The sequence below is a fragment of the Platalea leucorodia genome (assembly GCF_965183815.1).
Source record: "Platalea leucorodia genome assembly, chromosome: 2".
NCBI classification, from domain to species: Eukaryota; Metazoa; Chordata; class Aves; order Pelecaniformes; family Threskiornithidae; genus Platalea; species Platalea leucorodia.
In genome coordinates this window covers 75,707,041-75,734,921 of record NC_138824.1, presented here as the reverse complement: position 1 = coordinate 75,734,921, position 27,881 = coordinate 75,707,041, and the positions used below count along the sequence as shown (strand labels likewise).

Here is a 27,881-nt window from a genome sequence, read left to right as displayed (position 1 = left end):
TCCTATGCCGCAGCCTAGAGACAGGCAGTCGGAAACACCCCAGCCAGTCTTTAACAACAACAAAAAAAATAAGAGGTGCTCTTCCCATGCTGAAGTCGCAGAGTGCTGCGGGCAGGACCTGCCCCCAAGGAGCCCAGGAAATCTGTGCAGTTAAGTACAAAAGCAGCGTGGGTCCTAAAGACAACATGTATTAGCTCCGAACTAACAAGTCAATTGGCAAAACAGGAATACGTGAGGAAAAGTATCTTCACACTGGTGTGAGGCACACGCAGACAGACTGGGGCACAAAGACAGGTCACTTCAAGCTGTATGAAGAGTTCACAACAGGTAAGAATTACCCTCTTTAGGCAGCAGAAGATGCCCCTTGGACTGTCTAAAACATCAGCCACAGCGCCGACCACACACGCGTTTCTGTGTGGCACAGTCCTTGCCGCTTTGGCCATTTCTGTACGTCTCTGAAGATCCTGACATCCAAACTCCATCTCCTAGCTTCCTTGACCTGGCCACCCATCTGTCATCAGTGTGAGGAAGCCCTGCTTATGGCGTGGAGTCACCTGCTTATCTATAATGGGTGGGACCTAACGCAGCCGGCATGCCCAAACGAAGGCTCCCACATCTTTGTGGGATTCGGTCTCGCCGCTTCCCGAGGCCGGCTGGCCAGCTGCGACAGCGGCGAGCTCAGTCTTCAGGGAAGTGCCCGCAGACAGCATGGATGAGACCAGTGAACTCTGATACTGAAGCTGGAATACTAACAGTAGCGGTGTTGTCATAGCCCCGTTCTGCTAAGGGGACGGGCAGGGTTACGTGTATGGCGTGCTATGTTCTCCCCACAAACCTTTCCTTGTGCAATATTGTTGTACGTGGTACTCAAGTATTCTTGCAAGCAGATGCAACAAAAATACAGGTGCAGATCAACTTGTGATATCCAGTTTGCGAGGGGTAATTCTGCTTTTTTATTTCCTTCACATTAGAATGGTGCTAACCGAGTTTCTGATGAAAGACGTGTTTATCTTACAGTATTGCTAGGGAAGGGATCAAAGACACATGGAGGACCTGGTGTCATGGAAAACTCTTGCCATCTTCTTGGCTGTTTGCTGAACCCTAACAAAATCCTCTTAGCTATGCGTCGGGCAGTGTTGCACAGGGTATGCCACAGGTGCTTGCAGACATCGCTATACAAACATTGAAATAACCACACGGCAATTATTGACACTAGATATTTTTTAACACAAATGAACTAACTGTCAACAAATCCATTTCTATAGTGGGCATAATTAATCTTTTTTTTCAATAGCATTATTTTATCAGTGTTGGAATATTGCCAGTCCACTTCTCCTGTTTAAATCTGTCTGAAATTCCCCTGCTCCTCTCCCATTGACTAATAGAAATAATGCTGTGCCATTTTGCTGCAACAGCTTTTCCCTTACCCCATCCAAGACATTAAGGAGTGCACAAGCCAGGGTTGGATGTGGTATGGAAACTTGACACCCTGCTGTTATTTTGCTCTGATTTCCCGATGAAAGTCAATCACTTTGTTTTGCTCTCATTTTAGTGTAGGTTTTTGTTTCTTTTCTTCTGTTTTGTAAACATGCTGGATCTTATCCCCCGATTGCTTAGCATCCTTTGTGCGCAGGATCTTGTCAAAGGGCTTTTGAAACTTCATGTAGGTTAATAAGTTTATCTACTTATGGACATTTTCAAATAAAGTCCCGGAACCATGTGAGAACTGATTTCCCACTGCTGAAATAATGCTGGTTAGTCCTGGCTACACCTAGAATTTCCAGATGTTTTGTTATTCTTTCAGCCAATTCACCAGGTCAAGTTGCCCAGTACAGTTTGTAGGCTGCTAATACCCCTATACTCAATTCTAAATAGATTTACTATTTTTAAGTGCTTTATGACAGACGTTGTTTTTAACAAAAGCTTGTGTATTTTTGTTAGCAGCTCACCTGCTTTATACTTGCCTTCCTGCAGAAATTTTGTAGGTAAACAAACACATGTGTTTGGGAAATTCTTTTTTATTTTTTTATTTTTTATTTTTGTTATTGCTTTTTTCTGCGTGCCATCTTCTGACTCTTTGGTCTCTGAGTCTTGACTGAACTGCAGGGGGGATGCTCTGATCTTGCCTGATATGGAGTAGGGGTACTGGGGGGGGATGCAAACCCAGCCCCAACTACTCATGCTCCAGGCTTTCCAGACCAGATAGATACCTCCTGAAAGTGCCACATGCGCTGAATACTCAGATGCACGAATACAACAGTCGCTGCAGGGGTGGTCACTTTAACAAACCTGAGCGGCAGTAATAAGCACGCTGTGCTTCTTGCATAAGAGCTGAGTGGTTTGAACATTTGGTTGAAGAGGGGAAGCTGTCCCTATTCCAGAACTCTGTTTGCACTTATTAGCCTACAATTCGTCCTGTTCTTCTCTAGTCTAAAAAGCTTAGGCTCTTCAGGGAACGTGGACTGCAACTCTGTCCCCCTGTATCCGTGAACTTAAATGCTAGGCTAGAAAAACTCCGATTTCTTTTCTTTACTGTGTTCCTGGGCTTCACATCCTTATGACTATAGCCACGCCGGCAATGGCCAGTTTTTCCCAAGGTGACTATTTTCTTGAAAAGTGAAATATCTGAAAAAGACTGAGAGGGATCAAAAGCCATCCCAATCATGGGCACCGTAGCACTGGTTCTGTTACACAGAAGGTCGGTCTTACACCCATCTACTATCTCCCCCAGTGTTACTAAAGAAAAATAAATGTGTCCCATCAGATGATTGCCCACAGCAGAGGAGCCTGCTCTCAGTTCCTGGGCCTTTCTACCGTGTAGCTTGCAGACACCTCTTCCCTTGGCAAAGTTTCTTTCCCCTTCTAGGGAACTGACCATCCCCAAGCTGCTACGGAGGGTGCTACGACCTTACTGCTCCGTACGGTCCTGCTGTACTCAAGTGCCCAGTGCTAGGTAAGATGATGCCTAGTTTGGGAGTACCTAAAATGACTTTTTTTGCAAAGGGGGTGTGTGTGTGGGAAAAAGCATATGCAGCCTGTCAAAGTGGTCTGCAGGTGCTCAAAACCCCACATGAATTCCAGATGCAGCCCCAACCGACTGTTTCCCAGCACTGCCTAATCTTGTGAGCACCTCCCTACTGAACCTGAAAGCTCCTCAGGCATTTAACTTTATTCTCCCACATGTTAAGGAGATCCTGTTTTGGGAAGACAGGCACTTATCTCTTGCCTCAAGTCCCTCTGCAATCCAGCTTAGGAAGACAAGCATTTAAATCCCTTTTAGAAGCCTGAAAAATCAGCAGCAGTCAGAATTATGTCTTGCTTCTTCCAGTGTGGGCCATCAGCTTCGACACACGTGCGAAATGCAGAGAGCACATCTTGAGCTAAGCAGGGGAGTGGAAGTGTACATTTTACCAGTTGAGAGTGACTGATGTGACACTGTCAGCACCTTACGAGACTGCCCCAACTATTGTGCCATGCTTGGGCAAAAAGCATCGACCTCTCCTACTGAGCTTGAACCACCACGTGGTGGATACAAGGGGTTGTTGGTTCCAGTTCTCATATCAAGAGGAGCAAACCCACATACGTGGAAAAGATGTGTCGTACGGGAGCTTGTCATGGAACAAACAAGAAAAATAGGCCATAACCTCATAACCCTCCACCCCGTGCCAGAGAGCATCTGAACTGCTAGGCTATCCTTGGGTTCGCTTTTGTCTGCTCTGATGTGGCCCCGTGCCTTGCGCGTTCCTGGCTGCACAGGCTCTCAGCTGCAACACCTACCATCCAGGCTACCTGATGGTTGCTGATTATGCCATTCTGCTGGGAAGTTTGAGCTCAGGGCTTAATTAGAGTCTAGAAACATCACCCACTTCCTTTCTTACGGCTTTATGCATCTTTATGCAAAATGTGGGTGGAAGCACTATGATCACATACTGCTTCATTAGTGCCAGTCCTGCAGGAGGGACGGATAGGCTGCAGCATGTGTGGATGGAGCGTTGCTAGTGCTTCTGACGACTTTCCAAGAGGGTATCTGTGCTCTAACCGCAGGCTGGCTCTGCCCACTGGTGCTGTAAGTTCACTTACCGTCGGGGGAAGGAAGGAAGGAAGGAAGGAAGGAAGGAAGGAAGGAAGGAAGCCCTCTAAGCACCTCAAAGGGAGCAGTCATCTTCTGCAGGTCTTCTGAAGTGCCTCTCTCTGTCCGCTGCCTGTACGGCAAAGCTGAGGCAATTAGATTGCTCCTTTCATCCCTCCCAGGGCTCAGGCACCTAAAATTTCCTTGAGGTAATAATGTCTCAGTGAAGTATCTAAAGTAGATGGACAAGATTCCAGCCCCAATACTCGAGGCTTTGCAGTTAATGATTGCAAGAAAAAACCCAAAATATCAATAAGTGAAGATGGTGACTGTGTTCAGTTTTGGGCCCCTTACTACAAGAAGGACATGGAGGTGCTGGAGCGTGTCCAGAGAAGGGCAACGAAGCTGGTGAAGGGTCTGGAGCACAAGTCTTATGAGGAGCGGCTGAGGGAGCTGGGGTTGTTTAGCCTGGAGAAGGGGAGGCTGAGGGGAGACCTTATTGCTCCCTACAACTACCTGAAAGGAGGTTGTAACGAGGTGGGGGTCGGTCTCTTCTCCCTAGTAACGAGTGATAGGACGAGAGGAAAAGGCCTCAAGCTGCGCCAGGGGAAGTTCTAGGTTGGCTATTAGGAAAAACTTCTTCCCCGAAAGGGTGGTCAGGCATTGGACCAGGCTGCCCAGAAAAGTGGTTGAGTCTCCATCCCTGGAGGTATTTAAAAGACGGGTAGACGTGGTGCTTGAGGACATGGTTTAGTGGTGGACTTGGCAGTGCTGGGTTAACGGTTGGACTCGATGATCTTAAGGGTTTTTTCCAACCTTAACGATTCTATGATTCTATGATTGTGTAAATAAAATTAGGATGTATTACAAGACAGTATTTGAAAAGAATCAAAGACCTACAGCCTTTTGTTAATATTTTCACTTCTCCTCCACTTTCTGTCCCATCAGCCTTTAGAAAAAATAATTTAATATAGTGTTGGAACAAATTTTCCTCATCCTTTCTGGAATCCGTACTCCTGACTCATGGGGGGTTGAAAATGATTTTAACACCTTGAGAAAAAGTAGTGGAACCGGTAAGACCATAATGTTAACCTATCTAAGGCTTTGGATAGCGTTGTCTGAAAAAAGACAGAGGAGTTTTTATTTCCATAACTTGAATACACATCAATTGATTTTATTATACTAGAAAACCTGAGAAAGAATGGTATATTTATATACAGATCATGTAAATACACTGCAGGCAAGTTTCACGGTTTAATGTTGCAAAGGGCTTTCATTAATGCTGTAGTTCTGAGAAAAGGATGTAAAGCAACATAAAGGAGTCGAGATTTGATTTTTACTGAGGTAAACTGAAAGAATAATTCACTTTTACTAAATGTCAGCGTTTCTTCTTTCGTGTCTTTTTTTGTCATGCTCTTTCTACCACTCAGTACATCGTTGAGAACAATATACATTAAGAATGAATTGTTCACTGATGTGACTTCATGACGTTCTGCTTATTATTTATGTTTGCATAATTCCATGTGTTAATTTAAAAAAAAAAAAATCACCAGAGATACATAAAATTAAATGGTTGGTTTTGTCCCGGAGCAACTACACACCATGCTTTTACTTTATGCATATCTCTGAGGAGACAGTCAGTTCTGCTGAGCAATCTGATCCGACATCGAAAAAGGGTATTGTTAATTGTATTTCTTCTAGAAAGTATGTTTATTTTTTTTAAAGGGGAGGAGGAGATTACATTTCAAATGCACTTCCAGAACTTTGCACGGCTCCCCACCGTCCTCAAAGACAAACTGCTACCTAAGGATCTGAAATTGAATATATAGGTCAACGTCTCCTCTTGTGAAAGGACTGTCGGCAGTTTTTGTTTTGTATCGATATCGAGGCTCGTCGCCACGCATGAGGCACTGCCAGCGCGGGGGATGAAACCCACGACGTCAGCGCTGCGTTTCCTGTGGCGAAACCCGCCGCCTGCCCGCAGAGCGGGTCGGTGGGACCTGCTCGCCTGCCCCCCGTCCTCGCCGCCTTAAAAACCGGGCTGAGGACCGAGAGGTGCCACGCTTTCGAGATCACCCGCGCGGTGCGCCGCGTAGGGCCGGGCACAACGCGCTGGCGAGGCCGGGGCGACGTTCAGGCGCCTGGTGCAGGGGGGCTGCGCACGTACAGCCGCCGTGGCAGAAATCGGTGCCCGCCGGAGCCGCGGCCGCCGGCGGAGCGGGCCGGAGGGGTCGGGGCCGCGCCCGGCCCCCGCCCTGCCCCTGCGGTCGGCGGCAGCGCCCCGTGGCTGCCAGAGGGACGGGAAATGGTGCGGGGGCTCGGCGGGCGCTTTCGGCCGCGGGGTTCTGAGGCGGCGGCGGCTGCCTCCCCCCCGCCCCCGCCCGGGCGCTGCTGCCCGCCTGCCGCTGTGGCAGCGCTGGCAGCCGCAGCCTCCGCGCCCCGACCCGGGCCGCTCTCGCCGCCGCCTCTCGCTGCTGAGTCACGCCGCCGCCGAGCGCCGCGCCGCTGCCCTCGCCCCCTCCCCAGCTCCCCGGCGGGGGCCCGGCCGCCGCCCCGCCGCTGCCGGCGGCCAGTCCGCCCGCCGCCGCCCCTTCCCTCCCCGCGCCGGCCGCGGCGCGGCCCTTCCCCCGCCGCACATGCCCAGAAGGGCGGGAGCCGCGGCGCGCCCGGGCGCTGCTGTGACAGCGGCGGCCCTTTCCCTTCCGCTGGCTGCGGGCCGCGCCGCGCCCCCCCGGCCCGCCCCGGCCCGGCGGCGGCCGAGAGCCACCGTGCCCGGCGCAGGCCGGCGGCCCGCCGCGCTCCTTCCCCGCCTCGCCCCGAGCCAGCCGCCGCGGGGCGGGAGGCGGCCATGTCGCTATTGTCTGCGCTGGTGCCCTTGCTCCGGGTGTACCGCGTCGGCCTCCTCGTCATCCTGCACCAGCTGCGCCGCCGCCTCCGCCCGCGCTGCCCCCCGGCCCCAGGTGAGCACCGCAGCCGGCGCCGCGGGGCGGGGCGGGGCGGCTGCGGGCCGGGGGGCGGCAGCCCCCGCCGCCGGGAGGGGGAAAGTTTGCCGCGCCTCCCCCCAGCCGCCCCGGGGGCGGCAGCGCCGCTGTCCCGGGGAGCGCGGGGCCGGGACCTCGCGGCCCGGCCGGGGGCGGCCCCGACAGGGCAGGAGAGGAGAGGACAGGCCAGGGCAGCCGCGACCTTGGCCGCAGCGGCGGGTCGCCCGGGCCGCGCCGCTTCCCCCGCAGCGGGGCAGGGGCTGAGGCACCGCGGCGGCCCCGGCCCGGGCCCGGCCGCCGCCGGGCTCCTCCCGCGCTCCCCTCCGCGGTCTGGGCCGGGCCGGGCCGGGCCGGGCCCACCGCGCCGCCCGAGGGCAGCGGCCCGGGGGGGGGGGTGGCTGCGGCTGGCGGGGCGCCCTCCCCGCCCCCGCCGCGCCGGGCCCCGCCCTCGCCGCCGCCGGCGGGCGGCGGGCCCCGGCCCCTACCGCCCCGTCCGGCCCCCGGGCCGCGGCCGCCCCGGACGCGGGGCGGGGCGGGGGGCCGGGCCGGGCCCGGGACGGGCGGCTGGCTGCACGCCGGCCTGACTGCGGCCTCGGGAGGCGGCGCGGGGGCTCCGCGGGCCGGGGGTCCCCGCTTCTCCTCTTCCTCTTTTTTGCTTTCTGAAGGTTTCGCCTCAGACCTCGGCTCAGAGCCGCGCGGGCGCAGCCTCCCTCCGCCCAGGTAGGTGCTCGGAAGGCGGGCAGCGGCGGGCAGCCTCCCGCCGGCCCGGCCGCCGCCGCCCGCCGTGCCCCCGCCCCGGCACCGGCCCCGCCGGCAGCCGCCTCCGCCCGCCGGGGCGGCTGGGACCGCAGGCCGTAGCCTCCCGGCCCCGGCCGCTGCGGGAGGGGAGCGAAAGCTCAGTCTTTGATACCGGCTGTCACCGCTGACAGCCTTTGAGCTGGCAAGCGAGTGACGCTCGCAGTTTTCTCCGAGGGACTCCAGATTAGTCACGGGTTGGAGAAGTTGTGTTTCTGCACTTTTCCGATTTGGGTCAACAGCATGTTTAATACTGACTAGAGGAAACTTTGAGTTTACCAGAAAACAAAGATCCGAATTTCCTCTTTCCTCACGTAACTCTTGAAGACTTTAAAATGCTTCTGAGGTTATAAACTTACAGCAAACTGTGAGTCCGGACGGACGCGTCAGGTATCGTCAGAGCTGAGCATACAACTGCGTGCAAGTCAGTGCCTTTAACTTTCTCTGCTTAGCAGCAGCAAGTGAGCCTTTGTGGCTCTGTCGATAGTTTTAACTAGAGGAACAGTAAAAAAAAAAAAAAATATTGAGAGGGCATAGTGTTTTTGTAAGGAGATGGGGCAGATGAGGAAACTGTTTTAGAGAGTATCTATCTGAAGTACTGGGGAGGGGATGGGACAAGTACACCACGTAGTAAGAGTGTATTTGTGCATTTCGTCATACACGGCATCCTTGGGTAGCGTTTTGTCTACTTTTTATTCATTCCTGATCCTTCTGCGATAGGCTGGGATTCTCCTTTCTCATTCTCAAAAGACGGAGATAAAACGCCCAAACCAACGCAAGAACCCTGGTGACAAAAAGGGCAGATGTGCGTACAGTTTGAAGTCATCTGAGCATTTTTCTAGCATTAGTTTTTCTCGGCAGAGCAAAGCTGGGTATTGTGCCTAGGGTGTGTAACACTTTCCAAATCTTTTTTCGAACCACAGAGAAACAGCATGACGAAAATGTGACCCGTGTTTTGTTTCAGGCTGTTCTTAGCTGCTATTAAAAAAAAGTGTCAAATTTGGAAATGCTGGAGGAAGGCAGTGAAGAACCAACCTGGGAAATGGCAGCTGCCTAAGTAGGACCAGGACAGATCTGACAGACATGGAAAGTTTTCTTTCAGCCCTAACGCGGGGTGGTTTCTTCCAAGGACAAGTAGTTTCCTCCTCAGATACTTGTTTGCGAGTAGTTGCCTCTTGGCAGTTAACTGCTGCCTCGCTTCGACTTGCTGTGTCCAGCCACTGCTTAAAAAAGTGAGTAGCTTGTCAATGGGAACTTTTTTACCCAGATGAACCTCGTTTCCATAATAACTGCAAAATAGCGACTGCAGTGCAACAAAAAGTGAAAGTGTCGGTTAGAACATGCTTAATTAAAGCTTGGATCAGTAAACTACACTTGCTGTAAGAAACCACCAAGCAACTTTTCCAGATAGTGATCTAGAAAAGTGCGTATGTTTAAAATTTTCGCTATCTTTTCAAGGGGGTGTCCGTAACTCTCACAGGTACAGGTGTTTTATTGTCAGGGTGCTTTCTCTGGGAGAGCCTGGAGGGGTGAAGCGGGGCTGGGAAGGGCAGGGCAGGGCAGCGGTGTCTCCGATGCCTCCGATCCCGTCTCCTTGGCCCCAGTTCCCCCGTCAGCTCCCCCTCTTCATGCGGCAGCGGTGCAGCTCTCCTGTGGAAGACTTAAAACAGAGAGATGCCTTGTGGCTTGTCCTTGAGTTCTGCGGGTGAGCGAAGGGGTCCAGTGTCAGTGCAGCCCTTCTGCCTCCGAATTTTCCAAGAAAAGCTTACTTTCTTGCACTTGCCGGGAAGAAGTGTTCAGGACTTCAATCCAAAGTAAATCAAATTAGTTTTGTTTTTCTTTTCTTTTTCTTTACCTGAACTTAGTCAGAGTGGCGTGCTCTTGGCACCTGTGCTTTCTCATGGCTTTTAAAAGCGACCGTCTGTTCTGTCACATCTTGATGGGATTCAAGACATCTTTGGGAAAGAGGGCGGTTTGAGCTCTGAAATCTAGATTCAGTGCAAAAACTTGGTAGTTGTTTCGAGTTGCAAACTGAAAAGATAGTAATATTCGCTATTGAAGTGAGCCTTCCCCCGCCCCCACAATACAGAGTAGGGAAGTTGGCCTGAAATTCTGATCTTGAAGCTCAGGGGAGGGAAATACAGAGCTGGGAGGATAAAGGGGGTGCAGTCAGTGATTGCTTTGCTAACTAAAATCAGTGTGCAGAAGTAAAGGGGAACGTATGTTTAACTTACGTTAAAACATTTTTCCAAGTACTAATTGCATAAACGGTATAACTGCCGATATGTAGTGTAAACTGTGTTAGTGTTCAGTGGTCTAAACAATTAATAGTTTCATTAGAAATTACTGCTTGGATTTTTTTTTTTTTTTACAGTGCTTAATCTTAATTAATTGGAGGAAAAAAAAAAGCCCTAAAAGACTAAAGATCTTGATATAAACAGCTTTTTAAAAACAAAAATCTAATCAGTGGATTGATAAAAGACAAACTTACATGAATTATGACATCAGGATATTAACACTGGAAATGTGGTCACTGAAAGTCATCCTACTGATAACAAAAATAGTTCATATAGTAATAATATTATCTTTATTATTTTATATTTTAAAATTTTTGTATTTTAAAAGCTTCTCAAGGAATTTATTTGGCATCTTCCTCCTGCATTTTTTCTTCTACTTCACATGTTTCATTGAAATTTGGTAGGGGAAGATTAAATGCTGCATGTTTTGTAGTTCTGAAGTCTTTGTAGTTAAACTTGGTACCCGTGATGTGTAGCAAACCGGCTCTGAAGAAGGTGCTAATGTGGCTGAAGTTCAGAAGACCTCAAAGCTGATTCCTGTTCTTCTTAAAAGTGACTGAAATTTCATACGTATTTTTAATTTTCCCCAATTTCTAGTTATTCTGTATCATCATTTGCACTGAGTTTCATTACAATTAATCGTGAAATATTAATTTGGGAACATGCTTCTCTTAATTCTGATTCAGGTATTGAGGGCTTTTACTTTATATGAGTAAGGCATAGTGGTAGACCGAGCACTTCAGCTCAAAGCTGCACAAGCTCTAGGTTGTAAAACATCCAGAGGTGAGTAGAGAAGTGACCGGGTAGGAAGGATTGGTGGCAGGCAAAAATAAAGTTGCATCTAACAATTAATCCCTCTCCCCCACACACGCACCTGAGAGAGTTATTTAGGTAGCTTCAGAAGTGAGGAAACACTCGTTTTATAGTTGCCCCTGTGCTGAATGAGGCAAGGGTTGTGCGACAACGATACCTACCGTGTAATTAGAGAGGGTGCCATTGCTGTGCGTGCACAAGGGGGCAGAGCTAAGGTTTCAGGGTGGCTGCACACCCCGAGTTTCCTCACATCCCCGTGCTTGGTTTCGCAATCCGAGTGACTCTCCTATGGGTTTTGAACCTATTTTCTTTGCCACCGGGGAAACCGAGTCCTGCCTGGTGCGAGGGTAGCACCGCTGCCCTCCGCAACGTGCGTCGTCGCTGGCATTTCAACATTTTGGCCCAAGCCATGCCCTGGAGCGGGGAGTTGTGGGTTTGTGTTAGGAGAGTGAGAGGGGTCTGAGAGGTGTGAGGCGGCAGCACAGCCTGCCCCGGGGAGGGTGGGGATGAGGTGCTAGGGCCAGGAAACCTGTGCCCTTCCTCCTCCTCCTCCTCCTCCTGTGGCCGCTGAGTCTGCTGCGAGGCCAGCAGAGGATCCTGTCTGCAGGCTCTTAAAAGCCTCGGCCCTGATACTGGCTGGTGGTGCTGGCCAGCTGCAGGGAGGCGGCGAGGAAAACACCAGCTTCTCCGAAGGTGCAGTCTGTTTCGGTGTGGGTGGGAGTTCAAGGGAGAAGGGAAAAGGCAGGTTTGTAGCCTGAAGGCTTCTGTGCGCGGAGGGGTTTTCAGCAAACCAAGGCGGCACTAGTTTTTTATCATGGAAAGTTCGGCAAGCTAGAAGAGAGCATTTCCATCAGCTGCCTTTGTAACAAGCTGTGGCACTTCTCAAAGGCCGTGAGGTGCTTCATGCCCAATAGATTTCATTCTGCAAGGTGCTGGTGTCTTCAGTTTGGCTCAGCATTGAAGCTGCTCTGGTTTTTGCCAAGCCTAGACTATGAACACTCGTTTCACTGAAACAGGAAAAATTTATCTCCTCTTATAGGAAAAATGAGAGGTGTGTTTTAGGTTTTGTTTTTTTGTTTTTTTTCTTTTCTTCGTAGCGCTAGTTATGCTGTGTAACACTTGAGGAGAGGCAGGGATGATTAGCAGTTTATATTTGAGCTATTATGACAGCTGGAAAGTGGTTTACAGCATTATAATAAAGGCTGTGTTATGCTGGCGTATCCTTAACTGTGGCAATACTACTCTGCCACTATTGCCAAGTGCCAGATCCATCTCAAAACCATGGCAAAGCTGTAACATACGTAAGAATGAAGGGCGGGGTGAGTCTGTAACACTCCCTTGCTCTAAAATAACTTGTATTTTATCAGTCTGTGATGAACTTTTTATGATCCAAGGTGTGTCATACTAATTTTAAATATTAAAGACGCATCAACGCTTTTATGACAGTGCCTTCCTCCTTGCTTTCAGGAACTGCCACATAACTGCAAAGGAAACTGTAAGATTTAATGAAATACTGGGAGCCTCTACTTCCTAGAGACAGCATGTTATGGAGTGAAATGGAGGGATCTCAAAGCAGTAATAATACATACCGATACAACATGTCTTGTTAATGCCCAGTCTGATGGTATGGCAGGGTTACATCATTATATATTACACCACTTTGTCTTTCAAAATCATGAGTTTTTGTGGGATTGCATACCTTGGTGCTGTTGATATGCACATCTTTGGAATTAGGCAGCATTACCATGTTAAATCAATAGTTTATCCTGGCAACTTAAAAGGCACTGAATGAATCACAGTAGAGGACATGCTTGCAGTCAGAACGTTGCCTCCCTCAGGGGGAAAAAAAAAAAAAAGGTCTACACCCAGAAGTAAATCTTCAGAACAAATCCAATAAAAATGCTTGCCCTGCATCTCTCATTCTGCTTCTAAACCAACAGCTATGTATAAATAAATATGTTTAGTCTTCGTAAACCTGTCTTTGGTTTTTCATTCAAGACATTCAGAAAGTGCTGCAAAATACCAGCTGTAGTTCAGAGGGAAAACATCTTTTCTTGGGAATGTTCAGCAGCAGCGGAAAGCATACTGGAGAAGCTTGCACGCGTACATTTTTTTGGGATATTCCCTTGCAGCAGTATGAAAATGTCAGATTGTTTCTTCCTCCCCCAACCAGCCAGTCTTAGCACCCGGGGATTTCTGGGCTTGGGTGCAGGTGCAGCTCCTGACGAGCAGAGAAGGAGCAATGCTGTTGCTTTCAGGCTGGCTGCAGGGATGCTCCTGGTGTTTCTCTCCTGCTCTCTTCCCCTGGATTTTTGTGGAGGAGGTTGCATCTGTGTTTAACTGATGGCTTTCTTCTCCTTCCCTATCCTGTCCAGGCCCCCGGCGAAGGGCTTGTCGCTGTCGCGGTGGCTCAGCTGGTGGTGTGGAAGAAATGGAGAAGCGGCAGCATGCAGTCAAGCTGTGCTGTGGCTTGGCTTTTTGGTGTAGTGAAATCAGCTCCAGCAGGTGCCGATTGCCGGCACTCGGCACAAGAGATGCTGTAGGCCTCAAGCTGTACTTGCATGTGACCGTTCGCACAACGAACATTTTCCTGTGCAGATATTTAGGTTCAGGTTGCCAAGTCTTGCCTTATCACCACTCATCTCTAGAGTGTCACCCCCTCCTGGCTTCTGTAGCCTTTTGAAGAAAACACAGCAAAATTATTTTCTAGCTGATGTGGATAATAGCATTTATTAGTGCTTCCCTGTCTGCTTTTCCTGTAATTATAATGCACTGTTATTCCAGGAACCACAATTGTGAACTAGTAGTTCAGGAGATGGCTGTGATTTCAGAAAGAGAAGGACAGGAAAGGTGTCAGACACGTATTGTTGATCTGCATGTAGGTTCAAACTCCTTTTCCTTTTATTTCAGTCAGAAAACATCTTTACATTTCAGAGGAGCAGATTAATGCCATAATTTGCATCACAGATTTTTTTTATTATGGTTGTTTTTTTTTTTTTTAAAGCAAATGCTGGAACAGTTAGATGGAGCTAACAAAACTTCTTTCAAAATAAACAAACAATAAAACCTTTGCTCCTTCATATCAGGTTTCAATTGAAATAAATATTAACAGTGAAGTTCAGTAACTCTTAGGTGAGAGGATGTTGGTCTAGCCCTAACTATAACCTAAGAGGCAGGAAAATGCTATAGCAGATGACCCGTTTGCGTGACAGCAATGTATCAGCTCTGTGGTGGTGGTTATGCTTTCTCTACCCAGAATTATGTAATTCCAGAAATAAGATTTACTCAGGTCTTCTAGCTCAGTTTCATAGCAGAATGTGATATATTAAAATCCTTTTTAATTTTTGACATTCTGATGGGCTTCTTGTAGGTCTTCCTGCAAATCTCATCTTTAAATTTGCAAATGTAATTAGTAAGGTAGGTTTCTTGATACGTTCGCAGAAACACTGATTTCACATAGTTAAGTGTGGTCAAACTTGTGCTTTCTCATTGTATCTTTATCTTACTGCCTTTATCAGGTACTCATTAATGAGTGAAGGATCAAAAGGTGGGACGGTGGCCAAGAAGCGATGGAGAATAAAAGTTTAGAAGGTTCCCCATCAGACCTAAAGTTAGTGGCTCACCCGAGAGCAAAGAGTAAAGTGTGGAAGTACTTTGGGTTTGATACCAATGCAGAAGGATGCATATTACAGTGGAAGAAGATCTACTGCCGTATTTGCATGGCACAGATCGCCTATTCAGGAAACACGTCCAACCTTTCCTACCACCTTGAGAAAAATCACCCCGACGAATTCTGCGAATTTGTGAAAAGTAACACAGAGCAAATGAGGGAAGCCTTTGCCACGGCGTTTTCAAAAATCAAGCCAGAGTCGTCCCAGCAGGTTGTTCAAGATAGCCTCATCATGAAGACCTACCAGAACTATGAAAACAAAAAGCACCAGGAGCTGACATCCGCAGTCATCAGCTTAATTTGCGAGGGCATGTATCCGGCCTCTATCGTTGATGAACCCACCTTCAAGGCCCTCTTGAGAACAGCAGACCCCAGGTATGAACTTCCAAGCCGGAAGTACTTCTGTACAAAAGCTATTCCTGAAAAGTACAATGCCATTAGAGAAATTGTGCTGAAAGAGCTCACCGAGGTTCTGTGGTGTGGCATATCCACGGACATGTGGAGGAGCGAAAACCAGAACAGGTCGTACGTAACCGTCGCAGTTCACTTTCTCAGCAGCAGTCCTGCCAACTGCCTGGCGGTGAACTCGCGGTGTTTAAAAACATTTGAAGTACCAGAGGATAATACTGCAGAGACTATTACGCGAGTCCTTTATGAAACGTTCATTGAGTGGGGGATCAATACAAAAGTCTTTGGTGCTACAACAGATTACAGTAAAGACATTGTGAAAGCTTGCTCTCTCCTAGATATTCCCGTACAGATGCCTTGTTTGGGGCACACTTTTAATGCAGGAATACAACAAGCTTTTCAGCTCCCCAAACTCTGCAGCCTTCTTGCCAGGTGCCGAAAACTGGTGGAGTATTTTCAGCAGTCTACGGTCGCGATGTACATGCTGAGCGAGAAGCAGAAGCAGCAGAATATTCTCCACTGCATGCTGGTAAGCGACCGTGTTTCCTGGTGGGGAAGCACGCTCGCTATGCTGCAGCGCCTCAAGGAGCAGCAGTTTGTCATTGCGGCTGTTCTGGTGGAGGACAGCAACAACCACCACCTCATGCTGGAAGCCAGCGAGTGGAATACAATCGAAGGGCTGGTGGAACTGCTGCAGCCTTTCAAGCAGGTTGCAGAGATGATGTCTGCTTCAAAGTACCCGACGATCAGTATGGTGAAGCCACTTCTCCACATGCTTCTGAATACTACCCTGAACATCAAAGAGAACGATTTGAAAGAAATCAGCATGGCAAAGGAGGTGATTGCTAAGGAGCTGTCAACCACCTACCAGCACACGCCTGAGATAGACATGTTTCTCAACGTTGCAACTTTCTTGGATCCCCGCTACAAAAAACTGCCTTTTCTTTCAGCCTTTGAGCGGCAGCAGGTTGAAAACAGAGTGGTGGAAGAAGCAAAAAGCCTGCTGGAGAAAGTAAAAGAAAATACTTTTAGGACTGAGGAGAAATTCTTCACCGTTTCGGAAGAGCCCCCTGTGAAAAAAATCATCATCTCCTCTACTCCTCCTCCTACCAGTGTCATCAACAACATGCTCGCAGAGATCTTTTGCCAGACAGGAGGCGTGGAAGACCAGGAGGAATGGCACGCTCAGATCGTTGAGGAGCTGAGCAACTTCAAGTCACAAAAGGTCCTTGGTTTGAACGAAGACCCGCTGAAGTGGTGGTCTGACAGACTAGCACTGTTCCCAGTTCTACCAAAGGTTCTTCAAAAATACTGGTGTATTTTGGCCACAAGGGTCTTCCCTGAACGCCTTTTCGGTTCTTCTGCTAATGTTGTAAGCGCAAAGAGAAACCGCTTAGCCCCAGCTCACGTGGATGAGCAGATCTTTTTGTACGAAAACAGTCGGAATGGGTCCGAGGCAGAACCGGAGGATGAAGACGAAGGAGAGTGGGGTTTGGAACAGGAACAGATTTTTAATTTAAATGACTCAGTAAATGTAAACAACAATTTCTTTAATATCCGAGACAGTGGGTTTGTTTAACAGGACTGCTGCGGTACATTTAATAACAAAGAAAAAAGGTATTTGTCTTAAGTTACCAAAAATACTTCTGTTTTATTCTATGAATGCTGTAAATATTGAACAGTTGTAACAAACTTGATTTAGCTTCCATTATCTATGTTTTTCCCACTGTCTTAAAACATGAATGACTTGTGATTAAACAGCACTGAAATGAATGAGGAAATAAATTCTACAAAGACCGTGATTTCTGACTGTGGCCCAGATTTCAGAAAGCACTTATCCATGTGCTTCCTTTCCACTTGCTTTGGTGGGAGACAAACACGTGCTTATGTGCTTTCTATCATAAAAATATTTTCTGAATTAGGACCCTGAGCAAGGGCATTTTTAAGATTTATGCCTCCGTTTGTAAATCCTGTGTGACTCAGGATGTTAGCTTTAAATTTTGGATTTTAAAACATTATTTTTAAAATCCATAAATCTGAGCAGTGAATATTTTTAGAGTATATCGATGCTATGGAATGAAAAAAGATCTTGAGCCTGATTTTCTTTTTCACTACCTCATGTCTTAGGCCTGGTCTGTGCTAGAAAAGTTCAGCTGGTATAATTCTGTCAATTAGGGGACTGATGTGTTTTTGTTTTAACTGATACTGTGCTGGCGTAGGCTGTAATGTGGATGCAGTTATACTGGGATAAGTTATTTTCCTTTCCAGTGCAGTGTAAATGGTATAAACACTTCTAAACTGGTATTGCTGTGTCCACATTAGTCCTGTTTTACCATTTAACTGCAGCAGCTAAATGGCAAAACCTTTTTTTTTTTTTTTTTTTTTTTTTTTTTTGTGTCTTGGCAAGCCCTGATTGTAGTCTCTTGTGCTTTTACAAAGTGGTAACGGAGTGTGCGGGGTCGGGGGTGCATCGTGTTCCCTTCCCTTTGTGCCGATGTTTCAGCTGATGCCGGCGGTGCGAAGCAGGCACGGCATCAGGGCCCTCGGCGGCGGAGGGAGAGAGGGAGGGAAGGAGAGGGCGGGGAGACATGTACGGGCCGCGGGTCCAACAGTCTGGCTATGTTATAAAATCCTTAACCTCTTAATTTAAATGGGGACTTTGCCCAGGGTAGCTAGAAAATTTTGTTGCCGAGAAAAGCAAAATAAAAAGCTTTAATATTATGTAAATATATTTAAAAGAAGGGGACCTCTCCATTTCCCCACATGTATTTAGTGAGTCTTTAAGATTGTTTCTTATTACGTTAGCACTTAAAACCTCTTCTTTTTCCTCCTGTCTCTTTCTGCTTCAGTTTGTAGAGTGGACTTTAGTCCGGTCCAGTCTAATGTTTGAGTACTGTTTCTGATTAGTTGTTGTGTATTGTAATTGCTCCCTTTGTGTCTCTACGCCTAAGTGTTTTAAGCCCTTTTGAGAACTTGGCAAACAAGAAACAAAGAAAGAAAACCAACCCAACCCCCCCCATCTCTTATGAAATACTGCAGGTCATGAACAAGATTAGAGTTCATGCCTGGCACGGAGTGGGATGGCAGCCAGTGTTTTTCCCTGAGGTGCGGAGGAGGGCTCTTGGCGTTGTCCAGTTATACTCAAGGTTTGCTTGGGGTTTTATTTTTATTACTGGTGTCTCACCCCCCACCCCAGCTTTAGTCTACGACTGTGTCAAGCACAACCTTTCTGGAGAGAGAGCTGTTGAAGACTGGCCGTTACTGTTCTGGAGGAAGAAAGTTGGGTTTTTCCATCACAGCGGTAGCCATGGACGTTTGGTTGTAGAAAGGGCCCAGCCAGGAGGAACATACAAAAATGAGAATTGTGATGGAATTGAATCTATTTCCAGACTGCTCGTTTCTGTTTTGGTTTAATAGTTTTTACAAGTCTGAGGCCTCTGTGTTCTTTGTAGGTGGTGGGAAGGGGCGAGCGGGTGGGGAGGAAGGACAGAAGTTAGAGTAAAGGAGCACTGGAGTAAACAGTAGTGAACTACCTGGTATGTTTAAGCCCAGGAAAAATGCATTTAACAGGTAGTGTGGCCCATGCTTGGCTGTCAGTAAGCCTGGGTTTTCACTCTCCAGCCCCCTGAAAATTAATTTGCACTTCTACAAAGTACACGCACAGTGCATCCAGTTGAATGTTGGTACTCTCCATGTCCAATGAAGAGGTGTATGTGATTGCCCAAGGTGCAAAACACAGTCTTAGCCTAAACTCTTGCAGGTATGTAGGCTATCTGTGAGGGTAGCAAAATCAAATTATGGAAGGGAGCGAGATACAGCAGGTCCCTTTTTGATGTTACTGACCTCCTGTGACACCCCTGTCAGGAAGACCTCTTGGTTTTTAAGTCCATCGAGTGCCAGCTGGTGTTGGTTGCCTCCGCTTGCACCACCTCCACCTGCTACCACCACCTCTAGCCCTCAAGGAGCTGCGCAAATGCTAGTGCACGGCGTGCTGATCCTCTCTTACGGGAGCATAAGTCAAAGCTGTGCCCTTGCTACCAAGGCAGAGCCCAGAGCTCCGCTCCCCTGGTCTGCGTTCAGCCTGCCCCTCTTGGCAGCATCCATCTCCTGTTTCCATCCTCATCCTTCTAGGGCTAAATGTATGCAGTGATGCTTACAAGCAGTTTTACTGATATCGGTGCAATGCACTACTCTCTTCCTTCCAGCTTCTTTTTATTTTTTTGGTATCCAAAATAAAACTGTAGTCGGTTCAATTGATGTGTCTCAGCATTCTTTTAAAAAAAAAAAAGAGAAGAAAAAGGAAAAAAAAAAAAAGAACAAAGCCATTGTTAGTCCTACCCATTGTCTGTGAGATTTTTATTTAATGTTCTAAGCTTGGAATATTGTTAAATAAACCAGAAAAATAAGTTAGTTACTAGATTATTTGTCTGATGTGTGTTCATATCTGCAGCACTTTATGACTTTGAACTCTTCCGCAACAAGGGGAGGTTATATTCTAAGGTTTTGAAGCTATGCATTTATTCTCCTTTTGATCCTGTAAGTTATTTAAAAAAAAAAAATGCTGTACAAATCTTTTGGATTAAAAAAAAATATGAAGATGAAAAAATGTCAGAAGTTTAGATGGTTTCTCTCACTTAAATACGTGTGGTGTTTTTCATTGAATGACATAATTTTCTGTTGTTTAGTTGGGTGGAGAACCAAAGTTACAGAGATGTTTTAAATATTGCTACAACATGAATTAAACCATGGTGTTATTGCCAAGGGTGGGCCCAGAACACATTTCCAAATTACGCTATTAAGTCAGATTTATGTTCGTGTTTCTTGACAGCTAATTTGAATCCACAGCCTAATGTTTCCTTTTCTCTTTGGTACAGCTGAGACATCTTTTGGAGGGGCAATAGAGGAACTTCAGCTTTTGAGTGCTTTCATGCTGGAAAAGTGAATTTTTAAACAGGCTCTCAAAGTACGTACTTTATGTCAAAAGAAGAAGAATTGCTTTTTGCCACCAGCTCTAAGTATTTCCAATTTGGGATTAAAATTCAGTGGGCTAGGCAAGGTTTCTTAGCGTTAACAATGTGACTAAAGGGAGTTTTGACTGACCAACCTTTGCACGCATTTCACCTCTCTGGGCCGTCAGGGATTACTGTGAAGACAAAAGGAAAACCCTGAACCAAACTGAAGTTGAAAAGGTGACTTTTTCCAGCAAACAATGTCTGAGATGCCTCAGTTTAAATTAAGGGAATAAAGTTCTGGATTATTCATGGAAAGGGCGTATTATTTTAAGGTTCTATCGCAGCAGTGTATTAGATTAATTTGAAGAGTTTTCTTTAATTAATATCATGGTGGTCCAATTAGCTTTCCAGGAGCATTTGTATGCAGGCAGGAATATTAAAAGCAAAAGAAACACTAATTGGTTATTTGTAATATTTTATAGGACTTCTGAAAACTTAAAAGTGACATGTAGTTCATGATTTTGTCCTTTTCGTGTGATAGCTTAAAAAGAAGGGGCTGCCTGAGGACGTCATTTCTGAAGGAGGGGAAGCGTACGGATTTGAACACAGAAGTAGTGTATTTTACGTATTCCATGACAACTGGGTAAAGGAAACTTTGTGCTGGAAAAATTGCATTTTGGTCTCTGCACGCCATACTCCTTTTGGTGGTCTCCATTTCTGAGTGTCCTTCTCAGGGGATGATGCCTTTCAGGAAAGTCTGGTGATCCCAGTTCTGGTGGTGCAGTGCTATCTAGTTGAGGCTGTCTTTTTGGCTCTGCTGAGAAAACTGTCTTGCTTTGGCTCCCGGTCTGTTAGGTTTTGTGGCTTTTTTTTGTTTCTTTTTTTTTGTTGTTGTTCTTCCCCAGGCCAAGACTATATGGTCTGTCTCACCGTATTTCCTCCAAATTACTAGCCTTCTGCTAAATTCAGGATGTGTTTTATTTTTAGGGGATGTAGGGAAATTACAGAAATTGGTTTTGCTTTTTTAATAACATTATTTGGTGCTGTAGAGAGAACTTAAAGATACAGTGTCATTTTACACCTGCTTTAGAAGCACATCAATAAAGCATGTCTAATGACTTGATATTATTTAAACTGGAATTTCAAAACATCGCTACAGTTGCTGTATCATGCTGTCACTTTTACATACAAAAGCATTTCCTTTAGGTTGAACAATAAAAATCAATTACATAGATTTTTACTGCTTCTACAGTCATTTTCAGCGCCCCTGCAGTTGGGTTAAAATGACACAGGGAATTGAGTTTACTATTAAAAAAACCCCGAAACACTGTCTTTCAGTTTACCTTGTGTTTTGAAAGCTTTTTTAGTGATAAAATTTGATTTATATCTTTTTAAAAATGCAAAGACTGTTGCAGAAACTTTTCAAATGAGAGTCCCTCAGACTCTGAAATGTTAATATTATGATTTTTGAGCATTTGTATTGACATTTCCACGCAAGGTGGCATTGATTTCCCTTGCTGCCGGAAGAAAAGGTCAGCGTTCACAAAAGTGATGCTCCCATCTGCAGTGCTTTGAAGCAGTGATCAGATGTATCATTTTTCAGAGATGTTGAAAAGACTATTACCTGCTGCACACGTGCGCTGGTTTGCATGCACTACAATTGGTACTTATTTGCAGTGACTTTAATTTGCAAAATCCTACTTTATCTATCTGTCTTGCACCCCTCCGTCCAGTCTCCTCTCCCTGGCCCTGCCTGGGCAGAGCGCTGGGAGGGAGCCGCCGGGAGGAGAAGCGAAGCCCTGCTCCCCAGCATGTTTTTCTTCTCTTAGAGAGAGGCTGTTCATTGAGAGCAGGTTAACTGGGTTTAAAATGAATTTAAACTAGGTCCTTATTGCAGTCCACTGGGGCTACAGCGCTTCTGCCGTGCTGCGAAAGTGCAGAGCCAGCGATTCCTGCCCCCGCAGCGATGTGCACTTGAACATTGCTCAGCTGGGCCAAAACTGACTGCGTCAGTGGGAAGGTGCTGGGGAATCGGGCTCAACGCAGCTAGGAAAATATGCTCGGGGTCAAAGGCATAGTAAGCAAGAGTAGTCCTTATTGCCTGTCAGGGTAAAACAGGATCTGTGCAGCTCTGGTTGTTTGGGTTTTTAACGTAAATATCTTCACATGGTACTGGTTTGTGCTCTAGGCTGAAGCTATGCCTGGGAAATTTTGTGATTATTCAAATGCTTCTGTATTTAATGCTGACATAGAAAGTAGTGTTTTGTGGCATTCAAATAAAGAGTTTTATGTAGAGGCTAAAGCTACAGTTCCTACTTGATTGATAGATATTTTGGGGGTAACATTTATATTGGTTTTACTGTTACAAATGCCGTGGCCAGAGGTAGATGTACATTCAGCTGTCAGAAGCGGTAGGGCAGTCCTGTTTTGAAGTGTACTGGAGGTAGGAGGGGATACTTTTATTTGAAATAAATTAAGTAAGAAATGTTGTCTTTATTTTAACGCTTTTAGGTAGAAGACTAATTAAAATGCATCCGTAAATGTTTGTGATAGTATAATAATTTATCGAGATCTCTCTGTAGAGAATTAATCCCTTTGGTTTACTTAGTATACTGAAAGTATGACTGTATTTGTCCGTAGCTGCGTGTGCATGATGTCATGTTCAACAGTGATTCCCCAAGCAGTGGAGAATAGGGTTATTTTAAAAAAGGCAATTTCTTCAATTATATATGATTTTCTGAATATGTCATTGTCCCCAAATACTTGCAGTCAGGAATAAGAAATTAATCTTTTATTTCTCCGACAGATGCCACTTTGCTTTTAAATTTTAGACATTTTGTGTCTCTGTGTATCACCCTGTCTTTATAGACACTGCGACTGAAAGGGTTTCATGCTCTTTTTTTCTTTTTTAATATGCTTTTTTCTCATGAGTCATCAGTGAGGTTTACAAGTGAGAGGAATTTAGAGTCATAACAAGAAAAATGTCAAGTCAGCATCAGGAAAGCTCGTGCCAGAAACATCCCATCCCATGTCATGAATGCTGTGGAGAAGGAATTTAATAACAACTAAATCTGAAAAACTCAATTGCTTCATTGATGAGAACAAGTAGGAAGTGGGTCCATCTAGGAAAAATACTGACACGGTAACAGGAGTCTGCAGTTCCTGTCTGAAATCCTGACAGCGTTTAAAAATACTAATTGACTAACCTTCCCGTAACCTGACATTTCAGAACTGTGCGAAACAAGTGTTTTACACACTTCTTGGTGTTTCCACGCTGCCGATGGTGAGCTCTGTTAGCTTCAAAACCCTGTGCTCCCGAACGGCCAGGGAGGAGTTTTCAGTAATGAGATAGCGGAGAAGAAGGGCAGAACAAGCCCTTATTGTATCCTGTCCTCTTGCATGGGAAGCCCAGGCTGAAATGGCTGTTTCTGAACGATATTTTGACACAGCCTCTCTCATTTACCACAGACACGCATTCACATGCAATCCAAGAACTTGCCACTGATCGTAAATCTGGCAGGTCCCAAGGGCGCGAGTGCTGTGATGAGAAAGAGCCAGTCTTGGGGATGAGTGGAGCCTTCTGTGTGTGGTATGTATCTTTTCTTGCCTCTAATTTTAAGCCCTGTTTTATTTCCTGTGCTGGTAGCGTGTCTGTTAGTGCTGGTCTTTGCTGTATTATTTGCTGCGCGGCTCTTATATTCAAAGTGTAAGAGTAGGAGAATGTTACCTGCGTGCTTTCGAGACGTGGTGAAAGTAGGCAGAAGTTCACCTGTGCTGCATGTGGTTTGCTGGCTGGTTTGCACGAACAGGAGGCTGAGGATGATATTTAGTTTACCTCATAGTGCTGCGAATGCGAGACTGGCGTTGCTGCTAGGAGATTTCTCCGTGCCTGGTCAGAGAAATGAGGTGAGAGAAGAGCAACCTTGTGCATGTTGTATCTGACAGTATGATGCAATCCCCAGGTGAACTTGAAGTGCTCGTGCGCTAGTTCTTTTGTAGTCTTGCAAACAGACTAACCACCTTGTTCATGCCCTGCCCACTCCACCCCACCTCCCCTTCATTACTTTGGCTGGTGTTCGCAAAGATTTCACAGTTCTTTTTGGAGAGATAAATTCACAGATAATGTAAGAAACTATTTGTCAGTTGTTAAGAGCATTGCATATGCTTTTTGTGCCTTTTTTGGCAATGCATATTAGAGCTGATGGAAGATAAAATTCTTTTTTTACCCAGAGATGGGATCCATGAATGTTTAAAGTAGGTTGTACGCAGAGACTGGTAAACTCTTCCTGCAGCGAGGAGGTCAGCTCAGTCTGCAACGCTAATCTGTTGGCTGTGCTTCTGGCCTGTCTCTAGGCTGTTTAGGAAAGTTGCTGTGCTCTGCAGAGGGAAAATGGATTCCTCCGGAGTGTTTTCCCTGTGTTTTTCTGTTGCTGGGGCTGCTTTCTGGTCTGCAGATGCCTGAAGCAAGGGGATGGGCCAGGGCTTTTCCCCTGGTCCTGCTCCTTCCCTGGGCTGGTTGACCGCCCTGGGAAGAGGATTGTGCAGACGATGACACCGCTGGCTGATAAGTTTGCAAACACCAAGACTACAGAATTACTAATTAATTTGATATTTATTTTTACGTTAAGATTAAAGTGATACAAGATGTGGCCTAAAAAGGAACCTCCAGACCCTCTGCGCTAACTCCTTGAGTTAGGTATCCAAATATAGACTTGGGGATTTAATCCCTAAAAGCGATCCATCTTGCATGCTCTGCCTTCAGACCACTAGAAATGCTGGCATCATAAGTGTATCTCTTTAAATATATTTTAAATAATGGTATTTTGAGGTGGGCTGCTTTTTTAGATACAAACCACAAGTTTTCATTTTTCATGTATCCATTTTGTCTTCAGGTGTGCTTCAAATGTTCATATCCATAGGCTCATTCTGTCTAAAGTGAGTTACTCAAACACTTGAGGTCCAAGGTATAGGTAGACTTCAGAAGTAAGAAAGAGAAATATTTTTCCCCCATGACTCGCAAGCTGGAAGTCTTAATTATTCTGTTGTTGAGGGAGGCAATTGCAACTGTGTTTTACCAGAATGTGGGAGAACATGATATGTAAATAATTACCTTTTTTTTAGGTAAAATTCTGAGAGTAAAAGGCTTACGTTGAAGCACCTCCTTTTCTGCCCTGTTACCTTCATGGTAGAAATATGAAACAGGACCCATGCTATTTCAGTGAACGTACAAGTGAAAGAACAGTCGTCTTTTATCTACTCATTACTCTCCTTGCTAGGATGTTTCAGTTTAGGTGATTTAGTCTTAACAAGCATAAAATCAACAGTTTCGGCAGATGTGAATGAGCATTTCTATTGCTTGGTCTTCCTTTCTTAGTAAACAGGAACTTTTGCTCCTTGTTAACGTAAAACAAAGGACAGAAGGCAAATGGGGGTCTAATATTACAGGTGGAAGGTTGAGTGTTTGCTTAGTGCTCATGCAGCTGAAGCACTGGTGGATTTCGGAGCCGGGTGATGGATTGTGTTTGTGCCAACAGGGCATTTGAGTCTAAAGATGGGCAGATGGTATCTTGCAAAGAATACGTGGCCTTTGCTTTCAGGTCAGCACTATGCCAATAAATGTGATACTTCACCCTGAGCATTAGCTGGCTGTGCAATTAGGAACTTACACAGTCACTCAGTGTCTCTGCTTTCCTGGGGCTGTTTGAAGTAGGATCTTCTGGTTTAGGTGATAGAGAAAACTCTGTTAGCATTAGAGATGCTGCAACTCAAGAAAATGAGCCGTAAAATGTAGTTGTTCCTTTACATCGTAAAAAGAGTTGTTTCACAAAATTCCACTCAGTCACGCTTCAGTTGAAGGCACCAGAGGTTGTAGAAATGCAGCTGAGGAACGTAAAACTTTACTGCCGGGGCAGTTGGGTGGGTGGAGGTCTTTAGTCACGCAGGACCTCGTGTGGACTCCACCATGAGGCTGCCCGCATGGGACAAGTTGCACAACGAGAAATCTTATTTGGCTTAGATGTGAGTGCTGAAGCAGCCGCGTCAAGTTTTGCAAGGCCGGAAGGCAGGAGGAAGTAGCCATGGACCCCGCAATGTTATTTTTAGAGATATTTTTGTAGTAGAGTCATAATATGTCAGTTTGCTTAGACCATGCAGATACTGTCCCACCACCATTAATGCTTTACCTGCGGCTCCCTTGCTCAGTGCTGGAGTAGTGTTGAAGTTACGTGGGCACTGATGCATGGTTCTTGATTCAACTCAGTTCTGGTAAAGCTTTGAGTGGATTGAACAAATAGAGTCTGATGAAATATTTTGATATCTGTGTCACTGAGATTATGCGGTTTGCCTTGCCTTGCAGACAGGGCAAGATTCAAGATTTGGGCAGTTATGGAGTAGAAATGTCATAATTATATACACACAGACGCAGCCCCCGCTTGGTGTTTTCAGAAACTATCGCCTGCCAATTTCAAGCTTCTCATCCTTGCAGTTTCTAAATTACAGATGTCATTACAGACACAGTGATTTTGGGTTCACGGCTTTATCATGGTGTATGAATTGCTGCATTAAAGCTGCAGATGTGGTGGAATATAGCAAGGTTTAAATGGGGTTATCGCCAGCAGGGAAAGAAAATTTTTGACAGCTACCGTTCCTAAAGCCAATAACCAAAAAAGCAGTGATACTTTGCTTCATGTCAGGATTGCTTTTAAGAAAAAAGTAAGTTTTGTAATAAAATAGTGACATTTGCTTTCCTTCACTGTATTTGTGCTCTGCTCGGAGAGGTTTGATGCTTCATGGAAAATTAATTGGGCAAGAAAATTACATGCCCCATCCTAGCCAAAACACCCCCCGAGTTGGGTAGAGGCTGAGTAAGCGCTTGGCTCTCTTACGCTTCTGCTTTTTGTAGTGTGACTGTTTTCTGCCAGCGTGCTTTCTGAGATATGGACGTTTCGCCGTCTGAGGGAATGTCTAACCATGATTGCTAACATTGCTCAATATTTTACATGAGCCCGGAAAAAAAAACCAAACAAACAAAGAGAAACTTGGACCTAAAAAATGCACTGAACTTGTTTCTGAAGGAGGACCTTGAGGGGACAGTTAAAAACTTTTTTTTTCTTTTTTCTTGTTGACACATTGGTAACATGGTGATATAACTAAACACCCTCCAACTCTATGAGGAAAGACTCATCTCCTATAAACTCTGGGCTGAGTTATCTTCTGTGACATTGGCTTCGCCGGTGTCAGAAAATGAAGTCACGCCAGATGAAAGCAAAGCTCGGTCACCTCCTGACCTCAGATCTCATGCCGGCGTTTCTCATGTGCACAAACCAGGGATTGAAGTTAATGAGCCTTATGAGCGTTCAATGAATTTAGGATTAAGTTTTTAATCTGCCCCGGTGTGTCTAAGTCGAACGCTGCGGGCAAGGGTTTGATTGCCACCTCCGGCTGCCCAGGCGCAGTGTGCTGCAGCGGGAGGTGGGTGATGCTCCGTGTTAGCAATCTGTACTGAAACAACTGATGTTAGGGCCAGTACACCAAGCATGTGTAAAGCGTACTTTACAAAGCCAACCGAGAAGATGCTCTCTGCCCTAGACAGGTTATTTTTTAAACTGAAACAGATAGTTCTGTATAAAAATATCTTAAGAAACATGTCATTGGCGTCAGACGTTGTTCATTAAAAGAAGTTCAGTGGTACCATTGCACATGGCTTGTAAAGGATGCAACACTCCACATATTACACAGAATGAAAGCGACTTTCTAAATATAAATAAAACATTACTGGCACTACATTTTTGCAAGCCAGGACTGACAAGCGAGGAGATGAGTTTGTAATTTTTTTACTGAATGTATCCCAGTGAACAGAGTGCCTGCGGAGCAGCAAGTGCCGGCTTTTTGGCAATT

At 46.1% G+C, this 27,881-nt stretch overlaps 1 protein-coding gene across 4 annotated transcripts in view; it reads left to right on the top strand.

Annotated features, from left to right (window-relative positions):
* The first annotated feature begins 6,740 nt into the window (after positions 1–6,740).
* Positions 6,741–27,881, top strand: part of ZBED1 (zinc finger BED-type containing 1) — a 168,408-nt gene continuing 147,267 nt past the window's right edge. The window contains exons 1-3 of one of the 4 annotated variants that reach the window (XM_082304353.1): positions 7,630–7,770; positions 14,326–14,372; positions 14,474–17,344. In XM_082304353.1, coding sequence (XP_082160479.1) covers positions 14,525–16,612 — 2,088 coding nt within the window. In that variant the 5' untranslated portion in view covers positions 7,630–7,770; positions 14,326–14,372; positions 14,474–14,524 and the 3' untranslated portion in view covers positions 16,613–17,344. Of the gene's footprint in view, positions 7,030–7,629; positions 7,771–14,325; positions 14,373–14,473; positions 17,345–27,881 lie in introns of those variants that run through there. The other 3 variants (XM_082304354.1, XM_082304352.1, XM_082304355.1) reach the window with 3 other exon arrangements.